Source organism: Acomys minous (genome assembly GCF_964271855.1).
Source record: "Acomys minous genome assembly, chromosome: 4".
Taxonomy (NCBI): Eukaryota; Metazoa; Chordata; class Mammalia; order Rodentia; family Muridae; genus Acomys; species Acomys minous.
Genome location: NC_140486.1, coordinates 62521354 through 62547364, shown reverse-complemented (window position 1 = coordinate 62547364; position 26011 = coordinate 62521354). Strand labels below are relative to the sequence as shown.

The window sequence follows — 26011 nt, the reverse complement described above, 5'->3', positions numbered from 1 at the left end:
CTGCTGTATAACCAGCAAAGGTTAAATCTGGAATCACAGAAACTACTGAGCCTTCTAGACCTAGTGTGTATCCCACCCGCGGCTGTCCTCCGCTGCCTTCTCGCGGGATGACTGTGCTGTCGTCATCGTCACTCCAGTGCTCAAGGACTCTCTGTGTTGTGATGGCCAAAATTGACTTTGTTACATCTGATCATCTTGAGCACAATTTCCAGACATCAAATTCTTCTCGGTTTGAAAGTTTTAAAAGGTTTGGGCCAATTGTTTTAAGAATGAGTCCTAATTAGTCTGTTGCAGTCCCTGCCATCTGGTTCTTTCTACCAATCAAAAAGTATTTCTCGTGATTCCACTCATAAACCTTCTGTTTCTTCTGTGTTAGTGTTACTCATTTTTTTCCTCAGAGCTTTCTTTTTTAAAAGCATGCTTAGAAAAGAGTTTTAAATTTCGCTGTTTTCTGCACTCAGATAGCGAACACTCGTGTTTACACGATGTCTCAACTAATTTCCCAGCTTCTGTTCTATTAATAAAGTCCTTTTGCTGCACACACCCTTGCTTTGTACTTTTTTTTTACCTGCGAACTGTTCACAGAATGATTTACATCTCACCAAGCCCATCACAGTGCACAGTTTTGACTCAGAATGCTGCGTACTTTTCAGGTGCATGACAGGATGTGTGGGGATACTACTGACCAAATATCCATATATCCTGCCTGCCTCATGGTGTTTATCCTCGTTGCAATTGGAAAAGTCTTTTTACATAAGACCTGTTCTGACAAAGTGATCATGAAGGAAGCATGAATCCCTTTGAGCTCAAGACATTTAAGAGAATGTTCATGACTCTCCACGGAGACCAGGAAGCCTTCGGCGGAAATGGTGGAGGCAGGTGAAGGAAGGGATCAGGTGCCCTTGGTTACATTGCTTCAGACTCAGCCTTAAAAAAAACACAACAACAACAAAAAAACAAACAAACAAAACCCCACAGTTCCCCCTAAACTTGTGTTAAGTAGATACATACTGAAAATCTTAAGCCACCTTGTTTGGGAACTGTTACTGAAACACACTGAGTCATTCCTGATTATGATAGAAATGTATATAAATATGATGCTACTGATAGAAAGAGCGCTGATAAACACAAACAGAAACGAAGCCAAGGTGTTTGAAGAGTAGCTTAGTGGAGACTGAAACCATCTGGACGTCAGCCATAACAGTTATAATATACCAGCAGCCACATCACATGGTGCTCGTACCTCCCTGGTCTAGCGTTCCCAGGAGAACTTGCAATGCTAACCGTGAGCACAGTGAATGGGCTCTAAACCACACAACTTACTCCTGTTTCCTCTGACTTAGTTAGGCTAAGCTTTATAAGAAAGGTGAGGAATATCTCAATCTGAAGGCAGAAATTTGGAGAAAGCTGTGAAACGACATACCTGCTAAAAGCAAGATACAGAATTGAAAAGGCCCTTGTGGGAAGAATGACTGTTAAAATTGAGCCTGGAGGGCAAAGGTCATATTTAAAGAGCAGTCAATTCTTATGTTTTACAGGCATTATCTAACAGGATTTCCTTGGGGGGGGAAATTGAGTCCAAGAAGGTGGACTTCCTAGAGTGTGACAGCTATAAGACAGTGGCTTCTTAAGCACATAGGAGTGCCAGATAGGACAACAGAGGAAGGGAGACTTCAGAGTAGCTTAGAATTAACTATGGGTGTGAGCAGAGCAGTCAGTCTTTTGCGGTTCTAAACAACCCTTTGCAAGCAGTGCTGGTGAGTATTTGATTGTTATTAGTGCTGCGAGTCCAACTTCCCACAGGAAAACCTTAATTAAGAAAGCTATACCTCCCTGATAAGCATGCTCCACAGACTCCCCTCGAATATGGCCAAGCAACAACCATTGACAACAACAGTGACCAAGATATTTTTCCTAGGAGCCCATCGGGTCATATTTAGGACCCACTTCCAGGTCTGGCAAAATGTCACCACCCAGAACTGTTGATAACCAAAGGCTGCTAGACATGTGCCAGCACCCCCCCCCATCTCCCCAATTTCCCTTCCTGGAATTTTGTGCTTTTATTCTGTATCGTTTTACAATTGAAAATTGTCATGAAGCTGGCGAGAGGACAGGGGGATCTGTGTTCTCATTCCATTGTGTGAGTCTATGTACAGAATTGACTCTCTATGGCACAGCCAAGTGTCAGTTATCACTTTGTACGAAGGCATGTAGCTAAATGTGAGGATCATTAGTGAGCAAGAGTGAAAGGGTTGGGGCATGCAGTGACCAATAGCTATTCAAACTCAAACAAGCCCTACGCATGTGATCTCACTGGTGGTAGTGCGCCTGTTGTGTCGCGTAGCTTCCCTGCAGCCTTGCTTTGCACACACAACGCACACATGCAGCCTTGTACATGTCATCACACCTGACTGTTCCAACAATCCTTTCTGAAACGTGTGGGAATGGACTCAAAAGTGTTGAATGCACAAGATTCAGTGTCTTCACTGAATATAGAAGATTTCTGCTCTTACAGAAAAAAATAGTCTGATTATGGAAATAGATTTTAAATGTTTTCTTATCGTTCCTCAGCATCTAAATATAAAATTACACTACATTCAAGCTGTATAATCTTGCCATGTTCGATTTTTACAAATTGCCCTTTGAATTTCTGTCATTTTATTTAAAATTATTAAATAAAATTTGGATTGGAATTAGAACAGAATTTTTTATTAATTTTTTAAATTAATTTATTCTTGTTACATCTCAATGGTTATCCCATTCCTTGTATCCTCCCCTTCTTCCCTCCCTCCCATTTTCCCCTTACTCCCCTCCCCTATGACTGTGACTGAGGGGGATTACCTCCCATTGTATATGCTCATAGGGTATCAAGTCTCTTCTTGGCAACCTGCTGTCCTTCCTCTGAGTGCCACCAGGTCTCCCCCTCCAGGGGACATGGTCAAAGGTGAGGCACCTGAGTATGTGAGAAAGTCATATCCCACTCTCCACTCAACTGTGGAGAATGTTCTGAACATTGGCTAGATCTGGGTAGGGGTTTAAAGTTTACCGCCTATATTGTCCTTGGCTGGTGCCTTAGTTTGAGCAGGACCCCTGGGCCCAAATCTGCCTATAATAATGTTCTACTTGTAGGTTTCTTGGACCCTCTGGATCCTTCTACTTTGCTATTCTCCCATGCTTCTCTCATCCAGAGTCTCAATGGGATGTCCTCCCCTCTTTCCCAGTTTCCTGGTAAGTGAAGGCTTTCATGGGACATGCCCCTTGGGCTAGTATGCAGATATAAGTGAGTATATACCATTTGAGTCTTTCTGCTTCTGGCTTAACTCAATCATTATGATCATTTCTAGCTCAATCCATTTGTCCACAAATTTCGGGAATTCCTTGTTTTTAATAGCTGAGTAGTATTCCATAGTGTAAATGTACCACAGTTTCTTTATCCATTCTTCTATTGAGGGACACTTAGGCCGTTTCCCTGATCTGGCTATTATGAATAAGGCTGCTATGAACATGATTGAGCAAATTTTCTTGTTGTGTGCTGGAGCATCCTCTGGGTATATTCCAAGGAGTGGAATAGCTGGGTCTTGAGGAAGCCCTATTCCCATTTTTCTGAGATAGCACCAGATAGATTTCCAAAGTGGCTGTACTAGTTTGCATTCCCACCAGCAATGAAGGAGTGTTCCTCTCTCCCCACATTCTCGCCAGCATGTGGTGTCGCTTGAATTTTTGATCTTAGCCATTCTGATGGGTGTAAGATGGAATCTCAGAGTTGTTTTGATTTGCATTTCCCTGATGACTAAGGAGGTTGAGTATTTCTTTAAGTGTTTATCAGCCATTTGATATTCCTCCATTGAGAATTCTCTGTTTAGTTCCAAGCCCCATTTCTCAATTGGGTTATTTTGTTTGGTGGTGTTTAGTTTCTTGAGTTGTTTATATATTTTGGATATTAGACCTTTGTCAGATGTAGGGTTGGTGAAGATTTTTTCCCAGTCTGTAGGCTGTCACTTTGTTCTCTTGATAGTGTCTCCTGCCTTACAGAAGCTTCTCAGCCTCATGAGGTCCCATTTATTAATTGTTGACATTAAGGCCTGGGCCATTGGTGTTCTGTTCAGGAAGTTGTCTCCTGTGCCAACATGTTCCAGGCTCTTCCCCACTTTTTCTTCTAAGTGACTTAGTGTCTCTGGTTTTATATTGAGGTCTTTAATCCACTTGGATTTGAGTTTTGTGCAAGGTGACAAATATGAGTCCAGTTGCATTTTTTTTTTACACATAGACTTCCAGTTAGACCAGCACCATTTGTTGAAGATGCTATCCTTTTTCCATTGAATGGATTTGGCTTCTTTGTCGAAAATCAAGTGACCATATGTGTGTGGGTTCATATCTGGGTCTTCGATTCGATTTCACTGATCAACCAGACTGTTGCTGTGCCAGTACCATGCTGTCTTAATTACTATTGCCTTATAGTACAGTTTGAGATCAGGTATGGAGATTCCTCCGGAACACCTTTTATTGTACAAGATTGTTTTCGCTATTCTGTGGTTTTTGTTTTTCCATATGAAGTTCAGAATTGAACTTTCAATGTCTTTAAAAAAATGTGTAGGTATTTTGATAGGGATTGCATTGAATCTGTAGATTGCTTTTGGTAGGATGGCCATTTTTACTATGTTAATTCTCCCGATCCATGAGCACGGAAGATCATTCCATCTTCTCATGTCATCTTCAATCTCTTTCTTCAGAGTTTTTAATTTTTTTTCAAACAAGTCCTTCACTTGCTTAGTTAGAGTAACTCCTAAATATTTTATATTGCTTGTGGCTAATGTGAAGGGTGTGGTTTTCCTAATTTCTTCCTCTGCAAGCTTGTCATTTGTGTATAGGAAGGCTACAGACTTTTTTGAGTTAATTTTGTATCCAGCCAATTTGCTGAAGGTGTTTATCAGCTGTAGGAGTTCTCCGGTGGAATTTTGAGGGTCACTTATGTACACTATAATATCATCTGCAAGTAGGGATAATTTGACTTCCTCCTTTCCCATTTGGATACCCTTGATCTCCTTTTGTTGTCTTATTGCTCTGGCTAGAACTTCGAGTACTATATTGAAGAGATATGGAGAGAGTGGGCAGCCTTGCCTTGTTTCCGATTTTAGAGGAATTTCCTTGAGTATATCACCATTTACTTTGATTTTGGCTATTGGCTTGCTGTATATAGCCTTTATTATGTTGAGGAAAGTGCCTTGTATCTCCGATCTTTCTAAAACTTTAAACATGAATGGGTGTTGGATTTTATCAAATGCTTTCTCTGCATCTAAAGAGATGATCATGTGGTTTTTTATTTTCAGTTTGTTTATATGGTGGATTACATTGATGGCTTTCCATATATTAAACCACCCCTGCATGCCTGGAATAAAGCCTACTTGGTCATGATGAATGATATCTTTGATGTGTAGAACAGAATTTTTAATCAGTTTCTCAGATGGCCCTAAACAAGCATGTTTCTGATATTTTGTAACATGCACATTGATGAATTGGTACTTCTGCTCAATAGGTGATTTATAATTTATTATTATTAAATCAAATTATCAATGAATTCTCTGTGAAGATGTTATGGATCCTTCACTAACCAATTTAGCTAAGATTTAATTCTTTATCTCATTAGTAGTCAATATCCTTAATAAATGATAAAAGAATTGTATTGAAATAAATTTCTTTATGATGTGTTATCAGTGGGTGCTTGATTTTATGTCTATGTTATGCATCTATTTAGCTGGGATTAGATAAATATTCTCAGCAAGATAGGGGTTATAAGGGGAAAACACTTAAGAACCTTATAGTCAAACCTTGGAACCCCAAATTGAACTAATGATGATGTAAACTTTCTATTTATCTTGGAATGTGTCACAATAAGGGAACAACAGTACATTTGACAACCAGAAGGGTCAACTACTACAGTGACAACAGCTGCTCATTCAAGATCCCAATGTGGTCATCTCCTAACCCCCTAGTAGGTGCTGTTTCCCACTGGCTAACATGATGAGAACAGAAGTATTTAACTTCTAGGTTAAAATATTTAAGAGCTCATATGCTATCATTCTCTTCTCTTTTCCTGTCATAGTATTTTGTAAGATTAAATTCAATACAAATAGCTGCACCGTGAATTAGGGTTAGAAGAATGAAATGTCAATGAAGAATACTAAAACTGCTATAATTATACTGTACTCAAACAAATATAAAAGAGATAGAAATAATGAGTGAAAGTAGGAACGTTTGTAGACTGTAATATAAAAAAACAGAAATTACTTACATAATGCAAATAGCCCAATAAAAGACTTTCCTAATAAAAATAATTGCATATTGCCTACCTGAGAAAAAAACATAAACATAAAGATATAGAAAGACAAACTAATGGGGTAAGTCTGAAGCTAACTTGATGAGGTCCCAATTAGCAAGAGGCTCTGGAATGCCACAAAACCACAGGAACAGACAAATGAAAACAAAAATCTGAGTAAAACAAATGAGAAGGATTAAAGGATACACACCACGTGTGAGCACAAAGAGGGAAATCAGTACAGCTGTACTGACATCAAATAGATTCATTTCACAAAGATTAAAGCAGCGATGATTAGGAAGATACCACATTCCTAAATATATATGCATCTCTAACATATTCTCAAGTTACACTGCAGAGCTTCAAACTACATGAAGGAAGGGGAGAAATAGACGGACAAATCTGCCACCAAAGTGGGTGAACTGAGTAGCTTCCTTTCCTTCAGTAACTGAGAAGTAACTAGACAAAACAAAAACACACAAACAAACAAAAAGCCCAAAAATCCTGTCCCCAAATTATAGATGTTGTGGGCAGCCATCTTAATGTAACTGGGATTTATGAACTGTTATCTAATGTCTACATAATAAGGAACCTTCTCAAGCACACAAGAAACGTCCACCTACTCAGTATATTACAGCACAAGCCAAGCCGTTATAAAGCTGATGAATCTGCGCAATTTATGTTCTATTTCAAAGACTTATTCTTAAGTAATGACACTATGATACATAAAATGCACATAAATACTTGTGAACACATTTCTAAATATCCAATGGATTGAAGAAGAAATTACACTGAAAATTTGCATTAGAAAGAAAGCAATTATGAATATCAAAAAAAATGTTTTGCTACACCTAAACCCGTACTTAGACAGATAATACTTGAGAGCTGGTTTTTTTTTTTTTATGTTTATGTACAAAACGGGATTTTAAATCAGTGAACTGAGTTTTCCCTTAAGAAGCAATAAAAACAAAGACATTTAACACACAATCTGCAGCATGAAGGATATAACAGCAGAAATCAATGAGATCGGAAACAAAGTGATCAGGGGACTGTCAAGTGTGTTACTTTCTGGTTGTCTAATTTCAAATGGAAAAGAAATGAGTAGAAAAAAGGAGGAGCTAAAAATACCCAGCTTTCTTAACCTGACTCTCTGAGAAGTTAGCTACCATGAGTGAGTTCTGTCAAACACGAAGAGGAAATACTAGTCGGCTCCTTTGACAAGAGCCAGTGAGAGAATGATGCACATTATGGGCTGAGTGTAGAGACGCACTCAAAGCAGCCAGCGGATGGATAGTATTTGCATTAAAGCCAAGAGCAGAGACTAGTCGACCCAGAAGCATAACATTCCTGCATACTGGGTGGATTTCATGGTGGATAAATGATTGGAGAAGGTGATGACCCATGCCCAGTTGTACATACAATGAGGCATTTAAAATGCATTTTATCAGGGAATATTTCTATTATGGATGGGGAGATTTTGTTTAGATAAATGGTCATCGTATTTCAAGAGAAGTCTTTGACAAAAGAAGAGGGGCCACTTGTTGGTTCTCTCAAGCTTCTCTTTCCTTTATGCAGTCTGACTTATGTGGGGATATTGCCCCCGAGAAAAGCAAACATGTTTCCACTCACACATGTTTAATTTCTGTGATTGTTCTCACAAGTGAGATGAAGAAATATATTTGACTTCCTAGTCACACACATTGGGGAATATTTTCACTGAAGTACTAATAGAACCAGATATTCTTCCCCAAGCCAGGAATGTATCAGTTCTTTGCTTTCTGCAACTCTGGTTTTTGTTGGACAAATATGGCTTTATTCTCTTTCAATATTTTTGGATGGTGTGAGACTGTCTTTGTTATAAAAGCAATCTATGTAACAATGATGACTGCTCTTTAACATACATAGATAGTGGCTACTTTCAGCATCCTCCCGACCTTCTCACGTACTCCCATCCTTGAGGGATTGCTCTGAATTTTAGAAGCTTCTGGGATGGATCTCAAAAATCTACCTTCTGGCTTTTTAGGCATCTCACATTTCAATACTATATACCTTTCAGATTGATTACTTCTGCACTGTCTGTCACTTCTTTATTGTTAGAGCAGGAACTGCTTTCTGCTCTCTTCTCCCAAATGGAACACTTTCCATTCATCTTGCCAACAGAAATTGCTGTCTCTTGAAGTAATTCACAAGCTCTTATTGCTTTATAAGAAATAGGTATAATTGATAAGAGATGTTCAGTTATGTGAGGGTTTTGTTCTTCAACTAACAAATGGTTTGGGGAAAGCTTTGGTAAATGTGTTTGCTTTCTAATAATGTCAGAGTTGCTTTTTTACTTGTTGCTTTTCCCCAACAAGTGTGTCAGACAAGCAGATCTGTTTCCTGTGGTGCAACAGTTGCTTGGATTGCTTTCTGATCACAATTCTTAACACTTCTGTAGTATTATTTGTCTGCCTTTCACAAAGTGGATAGCCGCATTTCCACGATGTAGTCTAAATGGCAAAGATCTGAGGTAATCTTTAAAGAATGCTAAGAGGTCCAACTTCTCTTTGCAAATGTCTGCCTTCCATCCACTCTACTACAAGACTGACCGTTAAATCTGATCTTGATATTTGGAGCTGTATTTCCACAAAAACATCAAACCAATGGTTACCTACATGTCAGATGTTCTAAAATAGCAACATAAAATGGGTTTTAATTTGGGAATTTAAAATGGATTAATATTTTTTAGAGAAAACAAGCATATTAATTTAAGGAAGAAATACTTAGATCAATTAAGATTTCAATAGTTAGTGATTAGCCCTGCTTACATGACTGACTAAAATTTTCCCTGAGTTATTGTCTGAGGACAAGAAAATAGAAGAAAAGTTCTAAAATAATGCCTGAAGTTTGTTAAATCCCAAGACTGCCCACCAATTTGAAAGGCAGTTTAGTTACTCCAAGTACATCTTTGAAATGCAGTCAGCTTACAGGCTGACAACCTGACAGGTTTGCTCTTTTGAAATGGGACAAAGACAGCTTATTGTCATATGATAATTAGTAATAATTATCATGCATGAAGGAAGTACCTTACCTTCTGTAAGAACTTTGCTTTTATGAATAAGCAATAGGCCCTGAGTCATGAGATGGTGGAGTCCATAAGATTAACTTTTGATGGGTCACAGTCATACATTTGTGGGCTGCAAGCACTCTGTGGTCTGTGTAATGAAGGGCAAGAGTGTAGAAACTGGTGGTAACAATAAATGATTTGCCAGATGTTGGCACTTCTGTTGTAGAAGATCATGTCTTCTATTCCTTTCTTTAAAAAAAATTACTGGGAGGAAAGTAAATAAAATATCGCTGCCTGCTGCTGTGTTGTTGACCACTACTCTATTAGTTTGCTTATAAGGCTGGGACAAGTAATACAAACTAAGTGGCTTAAAGAACAAGGATTTATTCTCCTGCTGTTTCAAAGGTCAGAAATGAGTAATGAATCCTATGAAGCTAAAATCAAGAAGTAAGCAGAATTAGTTCTTCCATTTCCCTGGCTAGTGGCCCCCATTGCATCATACTTTACTTTCCATTGTCCTGTTGCTCCGTCCCACTGTTGTCCAATTTCAATGCTTCTCTCTGATGATAACACTTGTGACACACAGATAATCCATCCAAGGAATAACATGTCCACTTGAGCATCCTCGCCTTCATGTATCCGAAATGACATTGTATAAACTTTGCCTCCCAAATTATCCCTGACCAGCTAAGTAAAGTTTCCTACAGCCTGGACTGGGGAGAAGAGAGGTAAAAGAAGCCAAGGTTCATGGGTGAGGTGGCAAAGTGACCAGGAGAGGGAGAGACGAAGGAGGAAGAGAGGAGCAGGTTACCATGGGTTAGAGTGAACTAGAGGCACAGACCAGGAGGAGCTTACTCTGAGGATGGACATGATGGAGAGAAACAGCTTAAATGGAAAACATGAGCAAGTGTTTATGGAGGTTTTTGTCTTGGAAGTAAGCAAGATATCGTAGGGTGTTAATATTTGCCCAGCCCCAGTATATTAAGGTTTATCAAAACACTAACAGGTTTCTGTGTGTTTTATTTATATAATAGTGGTTAAGGAATAATTGCAGCCTTAATAATTATATGAAACAATGTTAAATATTAATATTCATTCTGTATAGCTCAAAGGGGATGTTCAATTTCAAATATCTAATCTGGGTGTACAATTTACTTCAAATTAAACTTTCATATTCATTGCCACATTTCTCCTTTCTCACAATGTTTTCAAATGTAAATGGAATTGGATTACATTTTTGAGTTGAAATAACCACTTGAATATGCATTCATGGGTATCTCCTTTTATTTTGATGTGTATTCATGTTTACTGGTAAACTATAAAATTAAATTTAAAAATTACTAAAATAAAATTCATTATAGATACCAATCATTATATTTTGGAATATATATGCTGTGCTCAAAAGAAGACCATCAAAGCTGGCAGATCTGGACCCAGGGGGCCTGCACAAACTGTTGTACCAACCAAGGATAATGCATACAGTAAACCTAGAACCCCTGTTCAGATCTAGCCAATGGATAGCTCATTCTCCATGGTTGTGAGGAGAGCAAGAACGGCCTCTGACAAGAACTCTGGTGGTCCCAATTTTATCATTTCCCCTTGATGGGGAGAATCAGCAGCACACAGAAGGGGAAGCAGGCTATCCTGATGAGATTTGTAGGCTGTGGTCAGATGATGGGGGAGGAAGTTTCCTGTCAGAGGTCCTAGGACAGGGGAATAGGGTGAAAGAGGGAAGTGGATTGGTAAGATACAAGTGAGGGGATAATAATTGAGGTATAATCTGAATAAATTATATAAAAACTAAAACTAAAGTATGATTCTATTCTTAAACATGCCCTAAGAAAGTAGAAATGTCAAAGTATATATTATTTGATTGACAATTACTTTCCTAAATAAGCAGAGATTTCATAATTCATATCTTTGATGAACATTCTCTTCATTTATCCATGGCACACAGGTGAGCAGTTGCTTTATCATTAGGAAGGCAGAGTGCTTCTGTTCAGGATTGGGATTTATACTGTGGATAACCGCATCACATGTCTACTGAAACAAATATGTATCAAGGTCCTCTCTAGTACCTGATCTAGTAAGAGTCTGCATCTTGGATGAAGTGTATCTTTAAAAAAAAAAAGAATTCTGAGTCTCTAGCTATTGTTCTTGGTTTGGGGAATCAAATGACACTTTCTAAGTTGCTGTAACTACAATTTTATATACTCCATGTTTTCCAAATTCTTGTTCCTTTGGTTCTTTTTCTCTTTTACACAACCATTCAGTTATTTTACCTCCTATATAGGTTAAGACACAATAATAATTCTAAGAGGAAATTATATACACATATCTGTGTGCATTAATGTACCTAGTCTTATCACATATATGGTTGCTAGAAGCATGACTTCAATACCAAGGTATTAGGAGTGTAGGAGACTAGAAGCAGTAAGATAGAAGAAGTCCAAGAGAAAGGAAAACAATAACACTGACGGTGCATACTGTGTGGACCCTGCAGAGTTAAAAGTCATCAGAGAAAAGCTGTAAGAACTTGGAAAGTCCAATTTGTAAAAGCATCCTTTTAAAAAATATTTCTCATGGACTAGTTCATAAATAAACTTCATAGGTACTTAGTTTTAAACACACTACTTTGGAGACTACCACTTACTTATGTAGAAAGAAAAATAGTTTTTTTTCCCACAAAGTTATATATGTCATGAATATTGTGACCATTGCATTTTATTTCTGACTTGTGGTATGCGGTCTAATCAAACTTTCATCCTGGAAGACTAGAGAAATTTTGTGACTCTGTCTGTTAGAGTTTAACTTTTGTACAATAGAGGAAGCCTGACTTTATGCCATAACTTATATATGTATGTATGGGTAAATCTTCCTTAAAAGGCTTAGATCCTCTATCTCTCTTTCTCTCCCCTGCTCCCTCTCTCTCTCCCCGCATCTGTTGTAGGCATTCTTCCTCATGTCACACAGATATGACCTCATGTTTCAAATGAGCTCCCATGCAACCAGAATTGTCTGCTGTGGTAAGAATCAACCTCATCTTTAAAGCGCACAGGATTACAATCACCCTCTTTCCAGTCATATTTGCCTTCAGATTATCTATCAATTTGTGATAGGGAAGATTTTCTCAAGTCTGACTTCTACTATCAGTCTGATCTTAATTCCAGCTCAAGTAATATTGATATCATTTTAATAATGTTTCTTATTATTAAACTTTCAGCAGGTAAGGGGTAAATATTTGTGTGTCTCTATTTTTAATAGCTTATTACCAGGATGGAATACACATGACACATACACCTTTCCGTGTCCTAAAACACAGAATCAACTCTAGTTCATGCTTCACGCTGTCACAAAGATGTAGCAATATGGTAGGAGAAGACACAGAGAATCACCGAGATGATACACAAAACTGAATGAGCTTATTGTTCTTGCTAACTTATGATCTATATATTGTTTTCAATACCATTTTGTTGCAGATGACAACTACATCTGTCTTTTACATTCTTTCTTTCTCCTTCTATAATGATTCTGAGCTTAGGGGATATAGATGTCTCATTAGACCTGACCGTTCCACAGTCTCTTGTTCTTTACACAATGACCAGTGTGACTCTCTGTACTGATGCCTATTTACTGCAATAATTAATAATGATATTAATAATAATAAATAGCAATAATAATAATAATAATAATGTCTGATGAGGGCCAAGATATGCACTAACATATGGGCGTAAAGATAAGTACTAAAAGGTGGAATTTATTTAGCAGAATAATAATATCGGGTTCTCCCTGGGACTGATGATCTAGCTGCTCAAAAGATTTTGGCACAGTTAATGGTACCAGACATGAGTTCCATCTTGTGAATCAGGCTTTAATCCAACAAGAAAGCAATTAGCTACTCTTCTAACATTTGTATTGAACTTCATCGGTAGGATAAAGTCTACCTGAATATGATGGATGTTACTGAATTCCATTTGCAAGTATCTTATTAAGAAGTTTTAAATGTATATTCATGAGGAAGACTGGTCTATAATTCACTTTTTTTTTTGGTTGGATTGAGGGAGTAGTGTCAGAGTAATACTGACTTAATAAAAAGAAATTTAAAAGTGTTCATCCTTTTCCTTTTCTACAGAGTAATTTGAGGGCACTGTTGTTAGTTCCTCTTTGAAGGTCTGGTAGAATTTGGCAATGAATTCTTTCTCATACATGTTATATAGTTATTTCATACTTTACTTTGGTTTAATTTTGATGGATAATACGCAGTTTAGTGTGATATAAAATTTACAAGTATATCCTTATGCTTCTCAGATTTCCTAAGTGTCTGTTGTGTCTTCATTTCACTTCTACTTTGTAACAATTTGGGTATTTTTCATCTGCCTCTTTTCAGTAATTTGGGTAAAAAAAAACTGTCAAAATTGTTAATTAAAAACAAAAATCAACTCTTCATTCTGTTGCTTCTTTGTACTTCTTTTCATTTTTATTTTGATTATTTCTCTAAGTCTTCTGGACTAGGGTATTTCTTGTTCTTGTTTTCGAAAGCATTGAGATGTATTATTACGCTATTAATTTGAGAAGTCTCAAAATCTTTGGTATGGGTACTTATTACTATAAATGTTCTTTTGGAAATGCCTTCATTGATTTGGTGTGTAGTGTTTCCACTTCCCCTTCCTTCCTTCCTTCCTTTCTTTTTTTTCTCTTTCTTTCTTTCTTTCTTTCTTTCTTTCTTTCTTTCTTTCTTTCTTTCTTTCTTTTTGAGACAGGACTTCTCTGTGTAACATCCCTGACTGTCCTTGACTATCTTTGTAGGCCAGGCTGGCCTTGAAGTCACAGAGATACAGCTGCCTCTGCCTCTGCCTCCTGAATAATGGGATTAAAGGCTTGAGCCACCATGCCCGGCTCTGTGTTTTCATTTTCATTCAAGGAACTTTCAGTGTTCTCTTGTTTTCATCATTGAGTCAATTATTATTCAGTAATGTGTTGCTTTTTCTCTGAGTTTTGTCCTTTTCATGGCTTCCATTGTCATTTTTCAACTTTAGTCCCTTGTGGACAAATATAACGCATGTTATTTCTATTTTTCTATAATTGCTGAGACATTGCATCTTAATATGATTTTGGAGAATGTTCCATGGCCTGCTATGAAGAGTTAATATTGGAATGTTCCTTAGATGTCTGCTAAACCCATGGGTTTATGATGGCCTGAGTTGCCCATTGGCTACATCTATGTAGAGGGCGTAGGTCCAGTCCAAGCACGGTCCTTGGTTTGTGCTTCAGACTTCATGGATCCCTCTGGACTTTGGTAATTTAGCTCTATTGGTCTTCTTGTGGAACTATTGTCACTTTCATGTCCTTTTATCCCTCCCTTCACTTTTCCATTAGACACCCTATGCTTTACCCAATGTTTGGTTGTGATGGGACTGGCTTGCCAGGCCACAGGGGAAGAGAACAATCTTGGTCCTAATGCCACTTGGTGAGCTGGGGTGGGTGGATAGGGGGGTGCCCCTTTTCTAAGGATTAAGGGAAGAGTTTGGGGAGGGAAGGTAGGACTGGGAAGGGGGGGCTACAACTGGGATGTAAAGTCAATAAATAAATTAGTAAAAAATTAAAAATTATTTTAATTTGTTTTTATCACAAAAAGCTTTTTATTTTCCCTTCAATTTCTGTATATAGTTTCTCTAGATATACAAGTCTTTGTTGACAGTTTTTGTATTTTAGAGTTTGGAATATGTATTTCCAGGCCCTCTGGCTTCCTTACGTTATTCATTTCTTTGTGTGGCTTTTGTACACTCTAGGAAGGCTTAAGAAGGGAAGCATGGTACAGGAGGCCATGTTAGGTCGGAATCTGGTGCAAGGCTTTTCCAGGATACATACATGAGCCTAATTGGGAAAGCAGGGTCGCTTCTTTGCTTCATGAGGCTGTGTTGGCTGGACTCCTGGAGCCCAACTCCTGGGAACTGCAGGTAGACTTGGTACTTGTGGGGTCTTTGTTGTTATTGTTTGTATGTGTATATACATATATATGTATATACACACACACATATATAGATATGTGTACACATATATTTGTGGTTTCTGGGTGGAGTTGGTAGGCTTAAGCTGGGAACAACAGGGTTCTCCCCTCGTTGCAGGGGGTTCCGTGGGATGTGCTGAGCAGGAATACTTATTGACTATTACTAAAAACTCTACTGCTAGATGAAAAGGGGAAAATAGACAACTGATTGGAATAATCATATCTCATAGCCAGAGATAATCAATTCTGTTATTTACTAATCCTTTCTAAGAATTTTGACTTTAGTGAAATGCTATCGCTATCCTATAATGAAGTGATTTGCACTTAATTTAAAACATAACAACTCACAATTGTTGTCAAAACTAATCACTTGGAGTAAAAAGTACTCAACAGCCAAAAATATCATTTGCTGCTAGAACTTCCTTTGCCACATGTTGGCTCATTTGTATCATTATTCTGTGCCAAAGAATGCCTCTAATATTACTGAATGTCTGGTTGGCTGTGGTTTCAAAAGTTAAGTTTGGGAATCTCTGAAATAATAGTAATTCAATATCATGACATTTCTAAGTGAAACTATGGCTGATCTCTGTCATTTACCATGAAAATTTTTCTGTTTTCAGTTTAAAGGAAGATCTTTTATTTAAACCTCAATTCTTACAAGAGCAAAGAGCCTGTCAAAGAGCCTCAAAACATCCTGTTCTGAGGGCCCATCATTCAGAAGTCCAAAGAATTTTTGATTATGTATATTCTCTTGATTTACCGCTTTAGAAATGAAAACTAAGTAAAAATAATGTAATAATTCATTAAAAATAACACTAACTGGGTGTGGTAGCTCACGCTTTTAATGCCTTTAATCCCACCTCTCTAGGAGGCAGAGGCAGGTGGATTGCTATGAGTTCAAGGCCAGCCTGGTCTACAAAGCGAGTCCAGGACAGCCAAGGCTACACAGAGAAACCGTGTCTCAAAAACCACAACAAAAACCCCAAAACACTAAAACATAACAAATATTTATAAAAATAATTGTTTTAAATAAGAAAAATTGGTGGTACATTTTCCATGCCTGTCTGATATGTAGTTTAATTTCTAAAATGAAATGGATTTTTAAAATTTGTTTCCACAAAATTGTGTTGTTTTATATCACTTTGGCCATAACAGTGAGAAAACACAATCTCACGTATATGTTGTATACATGCATACCTAGAAACTGGAGTATAGTCTTCACAAGTTTCTCAGATAATTGTTTCCAGTGACACTTTCTTTGCTATTAGACTAAAACTCAGAACACTGGAACGTCTTTAATTGTTTTTCATTTGCACTGTGAAATCATATCTATGAATTTTCCATAAACTGTTGGCCCCAAATCCACCATTTGTCATTTTGAAAATACTACATCATGGAATTATATAGAATTCCCACTTTAAATTATTTCTAAAGTCTTATGAATAAATTCAATGTCTTGCTTATGACAAGCTCATGCTCTGACACAAAATTCCAAAAGGGTGACATGTATCTCTGAGTAGCATACAAAACTGCCTTGGTCAGTATTATACCAAGCATGTTGTGGAATGTTTTAATTCTTGAAAAACCTGTCACAACACATTTATATGCTTTTCTAACTTCTAATTTTCACTTGAAACTTTTAATTTGCTTCACAGACAACAATTATACTTTGTTTCTTTGAAATGGTGGGCCTATTTTGTTATGTTTTTAGAAGTGATATTTTCTAAAAATATAGCTATTTCAATTTGCAAACCAAAATATCCAAAAAGCTCTCTTCCTGGAGAAAACATCTTATGACAAGATTATCAAAGAAAGCACATTCAAATCTTTGAATTCAATGCAGTTGATATTTACCACAACACCAAGTAAAGTCTTAAGTGACATCATCTGGGTAATGGCTTGGCTGTGAGGAAAGCAAATAGAGTGCCAATAGCAACCCTTACTGGTCCATGCTATATTCTCAGCAGTTTCAACCAGTGTCATTTGAGAAAGATCAGATGGCTTAATATTATTTCAAAATGTGTAGACAACTTGCCTGCCCAACTTCCTCAAGGAGGCTCAATGGATTATAGGTCACAGCGTCTTAGAATGGAGATTTGACATTGGACAATTGATAAGCTAAGTAAAGTTTTAAAAAACAAACCCCCAGAATTCCAAAGTATATTTATGTAACATAGCATATGTGTAAAACATAAGTTATAGAAAAAGAATCTACAAAATGGGCTTGACATAAAACAGACCATCACAAGCAAGGACATTTAAAATGCAAGTTGGGAACGAGCTTTTGTTATGTCTCAAAGTCAGGCGAGTTAGAGCTGGTTACATAGACACTGAGTGGAGGGCATTTATTTGAGTGATGACATTTTAGTAAATACAGAAATGAAGTTTAGAAACTGGATACAATTTTATTTATTTATTTTTTAACATTTTTTATCTTTTACATATACTTTTATATTATTGAACATATATACAAAAAACTACCTACAACAAGAAGAACCATGACACAATCAGGAATTATATAAATGTTACATTCTTAGTGTTTGGCTATTTGTATTTGACAGCCTTGAAGAAAACATCTTTCCTATCTTTGGGCATCTAAAATTCTGAATGTAAATCAATATCTATTATATCTCATCTTTATCAACTTAAAGCATCTATTTAGACCTGAAAACATCTTAACTCCTAAACAACCAATTTATTTACTCAAATGTTTACATCATGTTTATCAGTTTCTCAGACAACATTTAGTTGTGGGTGTTGGCAGTTATGATCTGCTGTGTTTAGAGCAAATTGCAATCTTGTCTTATAAAAGCAAAACTTATGGGGAAAAAACAGGTAGAGGGCATTGCCTGGTACATAGAGGCATTTTAACTTTAAACCATTGTATCAAGGCAGCCAGGCCGTTTCACTCACAAATCTAAAAGTGCTGGTAAGCTAAGGAAATTGCAAGGAATACATTCTTTTTTAGTTGCTCAGGTTTCTTTCTCCATCAGGCAGGCACTGAAGTCCAAGTAAAATGTGCATTCAAATCACACCTGTTTCAGCTTCTCAAAAAGTGCAATTTCAGCTAATTTAACAATTCATTCCTCTTAGGGATACATTTTACTGGGAGACTTAAGCTGGTGAGATCAGCCCGAGTAAATCATGCAGTTAACTGATTTTTGATAATAGAAAAATTTGGCTGGTTGGAAATGCTTAAAGACTGTGGAAATACAAAATGCAGTGGGTCACCAGGAAGAATTCTGCTTCCCTAACCAGGAGGCAAAGGCCCAGGTCTCATGTCACTAACCTCAGCTGCCTCTCTCTAACAACCTCTTCTTGGTCTATTACCCAAAAACAAGAATTAGGAAGTCGACGGGAATAATAAATGCAGGGCTACTCTGAAATAAGATGCAGACAGGTTGCTGAATAAAACTAGCTCTTATATCCTTCTGTCAGACTCTAGTCATTGGTTAAAAGATTTAGGAAAAAAATATTATTTATTTGAGAGGCTGGATAGTTGTGTGGTGTTTCCTGGTTAGATTTGAAGCTGGAGATCAGCTTAGTAATATTCCTTCTGTGTAGTGTGGGGATGCATAATGATGTCATGCTTGTGAAGGGCAACATTTTCACTCTGGATTCAGTTGTCAAGTATGATTTGGATCCTTTAGGTGGGTAGTTTAGGGGCAGCCTCTGTTGATTACTGCGTAGAGATATTCAGCATGAAATACAATAGGAAGCAAGACTTTTGTCTCTGTAGCTACTTATGCCAAGTTGCCTCTTCCTCAAAGCAAGTACCAGCCGTGAAATTCACTAACTTCAGAGAGGTATGCTGTTGTGCTTTATCCCAGGCATTCATATCATGAAGTGATTCCTCCACCATGCAGAATGGGGAGAAAACTCGCATGCACAAAGTATGAAATTCCAGGGAGTTCACCATTCCCTGAGGCACAGACTCACTTGTGTTTGTGGAGGTAACTCTTTAAAATTTTTTAAAATTAATTACAGAAATTAAAATATTTACCCAGGAAAATACAATTAAAAATCTGTAGCTATAGCTTTTTTTTTTCTATAGCTTTTGAAATATTTCCTTAACTGCAATAAGCTTTAGTCCTGCCCATTTCGCAAACAATAAAAAAACCTTAATTCTTAATAATTTACACAGATGCTTCTTATACGGAAATCACTATCGAGTCAATCTTCATTAGGGCTTTTTTGTTCTTTTTGGCCTGTTTGTATTCTTTGTCTGAAATAAAACACGTGAGTAATCCTTGCTCGTCCCTTTCTCCTGTGGCCTATGCAGACTTATAATTATTCTATTATTATCATTACTATTACTACTATTAATTATCATCATCAAGCATTGATATTCGACTTCCTTCAAAGGTTGGACAACTCTGGCTTCTATAGCTTTCTGTAGAAACTTGATCAAGTTATAGGTGAAGCTGAGATGCTCTCCATTGGAGCTTGCTCTTCCTGCTTCCTCTGTCAGAATGGCTTCTTGTGCTGTAATCTGTAGCTGATTCTTCATTTAATTAAAAAAAAACAATTACACAGCAAAGAGAGCGTTTCTCCCACTTCTTGGGATGCCCTTCCATATCTCTACCTGGTTCACACCATGTGTCTTCCTCCTGTACGTCGACCAGAAAGTTTGATCGGCCCCAGTTTCCATATTGAGGATTTCAGAGTCAGTTTCCACTTTCTCTTTGTGTAAGGAACGACTCCTCCCTTGTTTGGCTAAAATTTTCAAATGGTTTTATCCTTGTGTTTGCCCAACCACGAGTCAATTGTTGTCCTTTTCCTTACTGCCCCTTCAGTTGCCGACGACAGCACGTTGGGTGTTTTGTTTGCTGTCCTTTGTACATCTGCCTCTTATTTCTGTTGAGGTCACTTGTAGCCTTAAGAAACTCAAGCTCTGGATTTCAGTTTTTTTTAAAGGCTTTATTTTACATTTTCTGGGCCAAAGGAACTTTCCAATGCTATTAAAATCCAAGGTCTGCAGGTAACTCTCTTCTTTAATGCGTCCCCAGCTACACCGCTTGCAAACTTTTCAGAACCAAACCTCTTCGCCAAACTCCTCGTCTTACGCTGCAATGTTCTCTCTCTTTCTTATTTGAAGATTACAATCACCCCCTTTAGAATCTTTTGCTTGAAATAAAAATAAACCTTAAGAAGCCGGGCCCGTTAAAACAGCTCAGCAGCTAGGAGTGCTCGATGCTTTTCCGAAGGACGAAGGACGTCAGTTCAGTTCCCAGCATCCGTATCAGAGAACTCACAACTTCTGGTAGCTCTAATTTGAAGAGCTCTGACACGTTATTCTGGCTTCTGCAGCCTGCCTCCTCAACTCAAAGGCACAAGCATATGCACAGGCAGAAACACGCATGTACGCGCAAAACTAAAAACGGACCTTAAAAGACAGCTTGTCTGCTTCCACAGTCCCCTTGTATTTAAAGCCCTTCTGTTAAAGGGTGACCTTTAGGCCAGAGATCTGTGTGATTCAATTTTATTCCGCATCTCTGGGGACCTGGCTTTCTGCAACCCTCTCCTTTGTTCTTGCAAAGAGAATGTTTCCTCTGTTAGATTCTACTTCTCACCAGGTAAAGACATTCAGGTGTTCCCACCTAAAAACTCCCCATGCTCTATTTCTGTATACTAATTGACCACTTCTTAATATAAGGTCTGTTTTTTGGAAGTATAATCTATACCAAATATGTGTTCTTAACTTCTCTTCAGCTCACAGGAATATGGGTGCTGCCTGCGCCATCCAGATGAGCTATGGTTAGTTAGTTAACCCTACCTTCATTTGTTTCCCTCTAGTGTTCAGCATATGTGACTGCTTTTTATTATTATTATTATTTTTACTGTGAAAACAATGTCTTGAACATTACATCATGTTACTTGGTTTAAAATGTTCATGTTATCTTTCAGGCCACAGATTATCACAAGATCATGAAATGTTCAAGTTCCCAAATATCGCCAATCCTTAGCCATCTGCTCTTCTCTCTGTGCATACTTTTCATTTGATGTTTTAATAACTCCATAAGATTGTTTCCCAAGCTCTACGACAATTCCCACTGTGCGGGTTTGGAGACCTATGTATCTTCCATGATCACTTGGGTGACAAAGGCAACTTGGATTCGTATTTCCAAGGCTGAGTTCCTCCCTTTCATATTTTTTATTCCTCCTAGTTGGAGGTACCAACTTAACTAGCTCACAGCATGGAAACCTCTATACTATGACTCCTACAGCTAACGAATAACCAAAGTTTCACTGAATTCTATTATTATTATTACTATTACTATATCATCATCATCGTTGTCATCTTCATCATCATCATTTGAAAACGTATCTTTCTGTTCATATTTATCATAGTGTTTCTTGAAATGGTCATCATCAGCTATCAGGACTTCCTCCCTTTATTCTCAGCACCAAACTTTCACATATCGAAATTCAATTTCACATTACTGCTAAAGTCACTCCCTTAAAAGTAGTCAAAATCATTGGGACCATTAACATCTCAAAATCCATCACTTGCTCCTCTGCTCTTTTAAGATACACAGACTCTTCAGATCCCCACCATGTTTGCATACAGACCTTTCATTTTTTTCTGAACTTACCTATTCAGGGATCCATCATATTTTGACACGTTTTGTTTCCTTTTTTTGGAAAACACTATCCCAAATTTTCTTATGCATTTAAAAAACATGGATAGCTCCTACTCAGTCTTCCATTTTAAAATAAAGTGTTAGATCAGGGCAATCTTAGAGGGACACTTACTGACTCTCTGTTTTATTATGCATTGTTTTTGAACTGTGTTTCCCATATTCATCGCCTGAGTTTGTTTCTTCCTTACATTTTTTTCTGTCTGGACAGTAAATTGTATGCAGTATGAAACATGGTCATAGTAGCTTCATAATCAAGCGTCAACAATATCCGGCACATATTACTGAGCTAGAAGCCATTGAGCACATATATTCTCCACTGGCCTGCTGGGTTACTTTTCCCACTAATGAAGCAGAATGCCTGACATGAACAACTTTGAAGGTAGGTTTATTAATCTGATCGGTTTATAGCAGCAAGACTTACCCCATGAAGTCTTGGGACTTGGGAAGAGGAGGAAGCAGAGAGAAAAGGAAAGTGGGGGCTCCGCTTGCTCCTTTCCACCTATGTACTTACTCTGTGCACCAAGCCCATATGATGGTGGCACTTACATTTAGCACATCTCTAGAAATGTATACACAGACACATATCTTACCAAGCAACTCTAGGTATTTCTAAATCCTACCAAGTTGACAATGATAATCACAATTGCTAAACCACTCAGATACATATCTGTATCTCTTTTTCATCTCCCTCTCTCTCTCTCTCTCTCTCTCTCTCTCTCTCTCTCTCTCTCTATTTGACTGTAAGTGTGTATGTGTTCTTAAAGAATATGTAGTAGAATAGGAATTATATGCTAAGTTAAATGCATACAATACTAATACACAATCATTGTGGCTTCATAAAAAATAAAGGCACTGAAGAAAGTGCATGAAAATTAACTCACATAATTACTGTTTTAATTGTGAATTTGCACTCATTGGTGATTTTTCTATTTTAGACTAATTTCAATTAACATGATTTGTTAAATAATCTTGACTCATATATGATTTGCTTTCTCATACAATTATTTGGCCAAATTTCATCTGTATATAGTTTTCTTTTATCTTCCACTTTACTTTCTGTTATACAACAAAAGAAATGTATCCTGAGTATGTCTTTATAGAAGACACCAGCAATGTTTACCAATCAAATTGTTTATGCACATAACTACATTGAGATTGTCCTGTAGCTAAGTGCTATGGAAGTGCTCATACATCAAGCAGATGAGCCAAGGGGATCGCAGCATACGCAAATCTTAGATCTGCGCAATGGTCAGTTCTAGACTCCGAATTCCATGTCCATTTAGAATGTTAATTTTAATACCAGCAGTCAACAAAACTCATAGACATGAACTATTTTTGGTTTTTGTGTTTGCTTGTTTGTTTGTTTGTTTTTACCAAAAACCTTTCTGGACATAAATGATTATAAATGTACTTCATATTGTATTATACCAAACCATGGGCTGTGCGGACGCTTGCTTCATGGATGCTCACACTAGGGTAGCCAATCATGCATTTTAGTTTGAGACCTTGTAGCAAGTGGTTTTATGTAAAACATTTAAGAATATGAATGGAAAGCAATTAACACTGTATATTCAGTAAATGTGATCATAATTTGTGATGTCTTAGCATATTGCTTTTCAGAACTGAGTTTTGTAACCAGTAGAGTCTTGTAGGGATTACTTCTTGCAGCTGATAATTGCCAGTAATCTAGATACAAAAGCTTTACTGCACATCCTACACGGGCACCTTATTCTAAAATCTTAAATTAGAGAAATCTTCATTGGCAATGTATTCTTAAGTAAAGGTGGAAGAAAAATCTTTCCTTTAATGTTAACACTTTTTAGTGTATTATACTTATGAGTTATTGATCAAAAATTTTAATATGTATTAGATCTGGGGTAATGTATCATAAGCATATTATTAACATGTGCTGCTAATAAAATGTAACCCAGTGAGTCACACACAGTTTCTCAAAAACACTGATCGAAGATGAGAGGTTACAGTATGTTTCCTCTTTTTACTGCACTGCTAGGACATCCAGACGCACATCATTCCTCAGCATCTCATGGTTTGAGTTTGAATGTGTCCTAGTGGGTGGCGAATGTTCAGAGAACCCTGGGGAACAGCTTAAGCTCAGCGTCAAATGTGATGTAGTGTATGTGACTGGCTGACATTTGCTCTGTGTCCACCAGAGGGGCTGCATGGATGATAATGCTGAGATACCAGACGGCCCTGACACAGGTGGTGTGTGGGATTCAGGACATTGCACCTTGGTGAACAAAGTTGGGTTGAAAATTTCCTTTGTATGAAACAAAGAGCGAGAACTTCATCTCACTGCTTAAATTGAGAGTATAGTGGGGGTAATTTCCTTCTCCACTTGCCCTATGCCACTTGTCTATGACAATAGCTTGCTATCAAATTTAAGGCCCTTCTTCGGGAGGTTAATGCGAGGTAGGAACTCGATTCCGTGTTATTTTGGCTTAAGGGCATAATGTCACAATTTGATGCATCCTCTAATGACTTTTTTTTTCTAAAGGCAGCTTACAGCTTAGACCTAGTTCAGCGAATTTCCTTGTAAGGTCCTTGGAAGACTGGAGGGAGAAAAAAAAAGCAAACTACAATTGATTGCGTGGCCAAATTTCTGTTCATGCCTGCTTACTGATTTTTGTTCATTTCACAAATAAACAAGGCATGAATACATCAACCCAGAAACCATAAACAATAAAGAACTTCATCCTGTAAGTTTGCTACGGCCAGCAGTTTGTGGCTGAATCTGCTATTTGTCATAAGATAAATGATAAAGTGATTGCCATTTGTCACCGAATACACATGAAGGTGCTCAGCCGTGAACCAGTCTCATGCAGGCAAAAGGAAATACCACCATTCTTATCACCAACTTCCTCTAAAGCAGTCCCCTACAACTGTGAAAATAAAAGCCCATCAGGGTTTGTGGTAAAACAAAAACAAAAACAAAAACAAAAAAACCCCTACAACTTTATTCTTTTAACCAAAAAATAAAAACCATAGAATAAGTACTAATTGTCTGCATACACCCAGGTTAAATCCTTCTCCTTACTGTGGCGAGGAATGCTGCAAACACAGGCTATCTTTTATACAAGAAGTTGTTTTGTAAAGTTGGGCACCGAGTTTAATTTATATGTATTGTTCTCATTTTTGTACTGCTCAGTGATTTTTAATACAAACTTTTTATGTTTCTGGGAATCAGTAGTGCTTGACGGCTTTCAGCTATATTAATAGGGGTATAACAGCACCCAAACATTAATAGAGTTCGTGTTTTATCTAGATTTTGATTGAATTTAGGGAGTGCCCAAATCTGTGGCTATCCTTCCTGCTGGCTACGTGAACGTCATTAATTTCTCCAAAAAGCTACACAGCAGCAAACTAAAGACCGTAAGATGCATTTGACATACCAAGAAGTGCTCATGGGATCTAAGCTGTAACATTTACTAGCTGCAGACACCTCAACAGATGATGAGCGAACACCTATACTGGCAATAAAACTCAAAATCTGAAGCCCAGATATGAGGGAAACATAGACTGTCGTAGAAATTTTGGCTGTGCTATTTTCACTTACAGGAGGGAAGAGCAAAGGTATGAAATAGCTGACATATATCATTTGAGGCTTTGGAAGATGTTTGTAAGTCGGGTTTGTCGTGGGATATATCCCTTTTCACAAGAGGACTCTGATTAAATAACACACAACCTGAAAGATCTTTACAGCATTAGACACAGTTCCTTCAGGATTAAGCTTGAAATTTGAGGCTAGAGAAATGGAGTAGGTGGGGTACTTACTCTATGATGCCTCTAAATCCAAGCTCAAAATCAAGTACAAAAAGCAATCAGTATTTAGTGACAGGTGTTTCTAGAAACTAAACTGTTAGTTTTGAGTGACTGTATTTTTCTAATGTACTATAATAGTATTATAAAGAATTAAATTATGTTTGTTCTTTTCCTAGGTAGTCCAATGAAACAAAACTTGGTACCCTTTATTCAAAGTATTA

General features: G+C 37.5%; 1 protein-coding gene across 4 annotated transcripts in view; it reads right to left on the bottom strand.

Moving 5' to 3' along the window:
- The window catches only part of CCDC178 (coiled-coil domain containing 178), a 321895-nt gene that overhangs the window by 160971 nt on the left and 134913 nt on the right, over positions 1-26011 (bottom strand). Inside the window, exon 21 of one of the 4 annotated variants that reach the window (XM_084780438.1) lies at positions 892-927. The exons of the other annotated variants lie outside the window; for them this stretch is intronic. Within the exon in view, the coding sequence (XP_084636564.1) occupies positions 907-927 (21 nt within the window). The 3' untranslated portion in view covers positions 892-906. Of the gene's footprint in view, positions 1-891; positions 928-26011 lie in introns of those variants that run through there. 4 annotated transcript variants of the gene reach the window in all.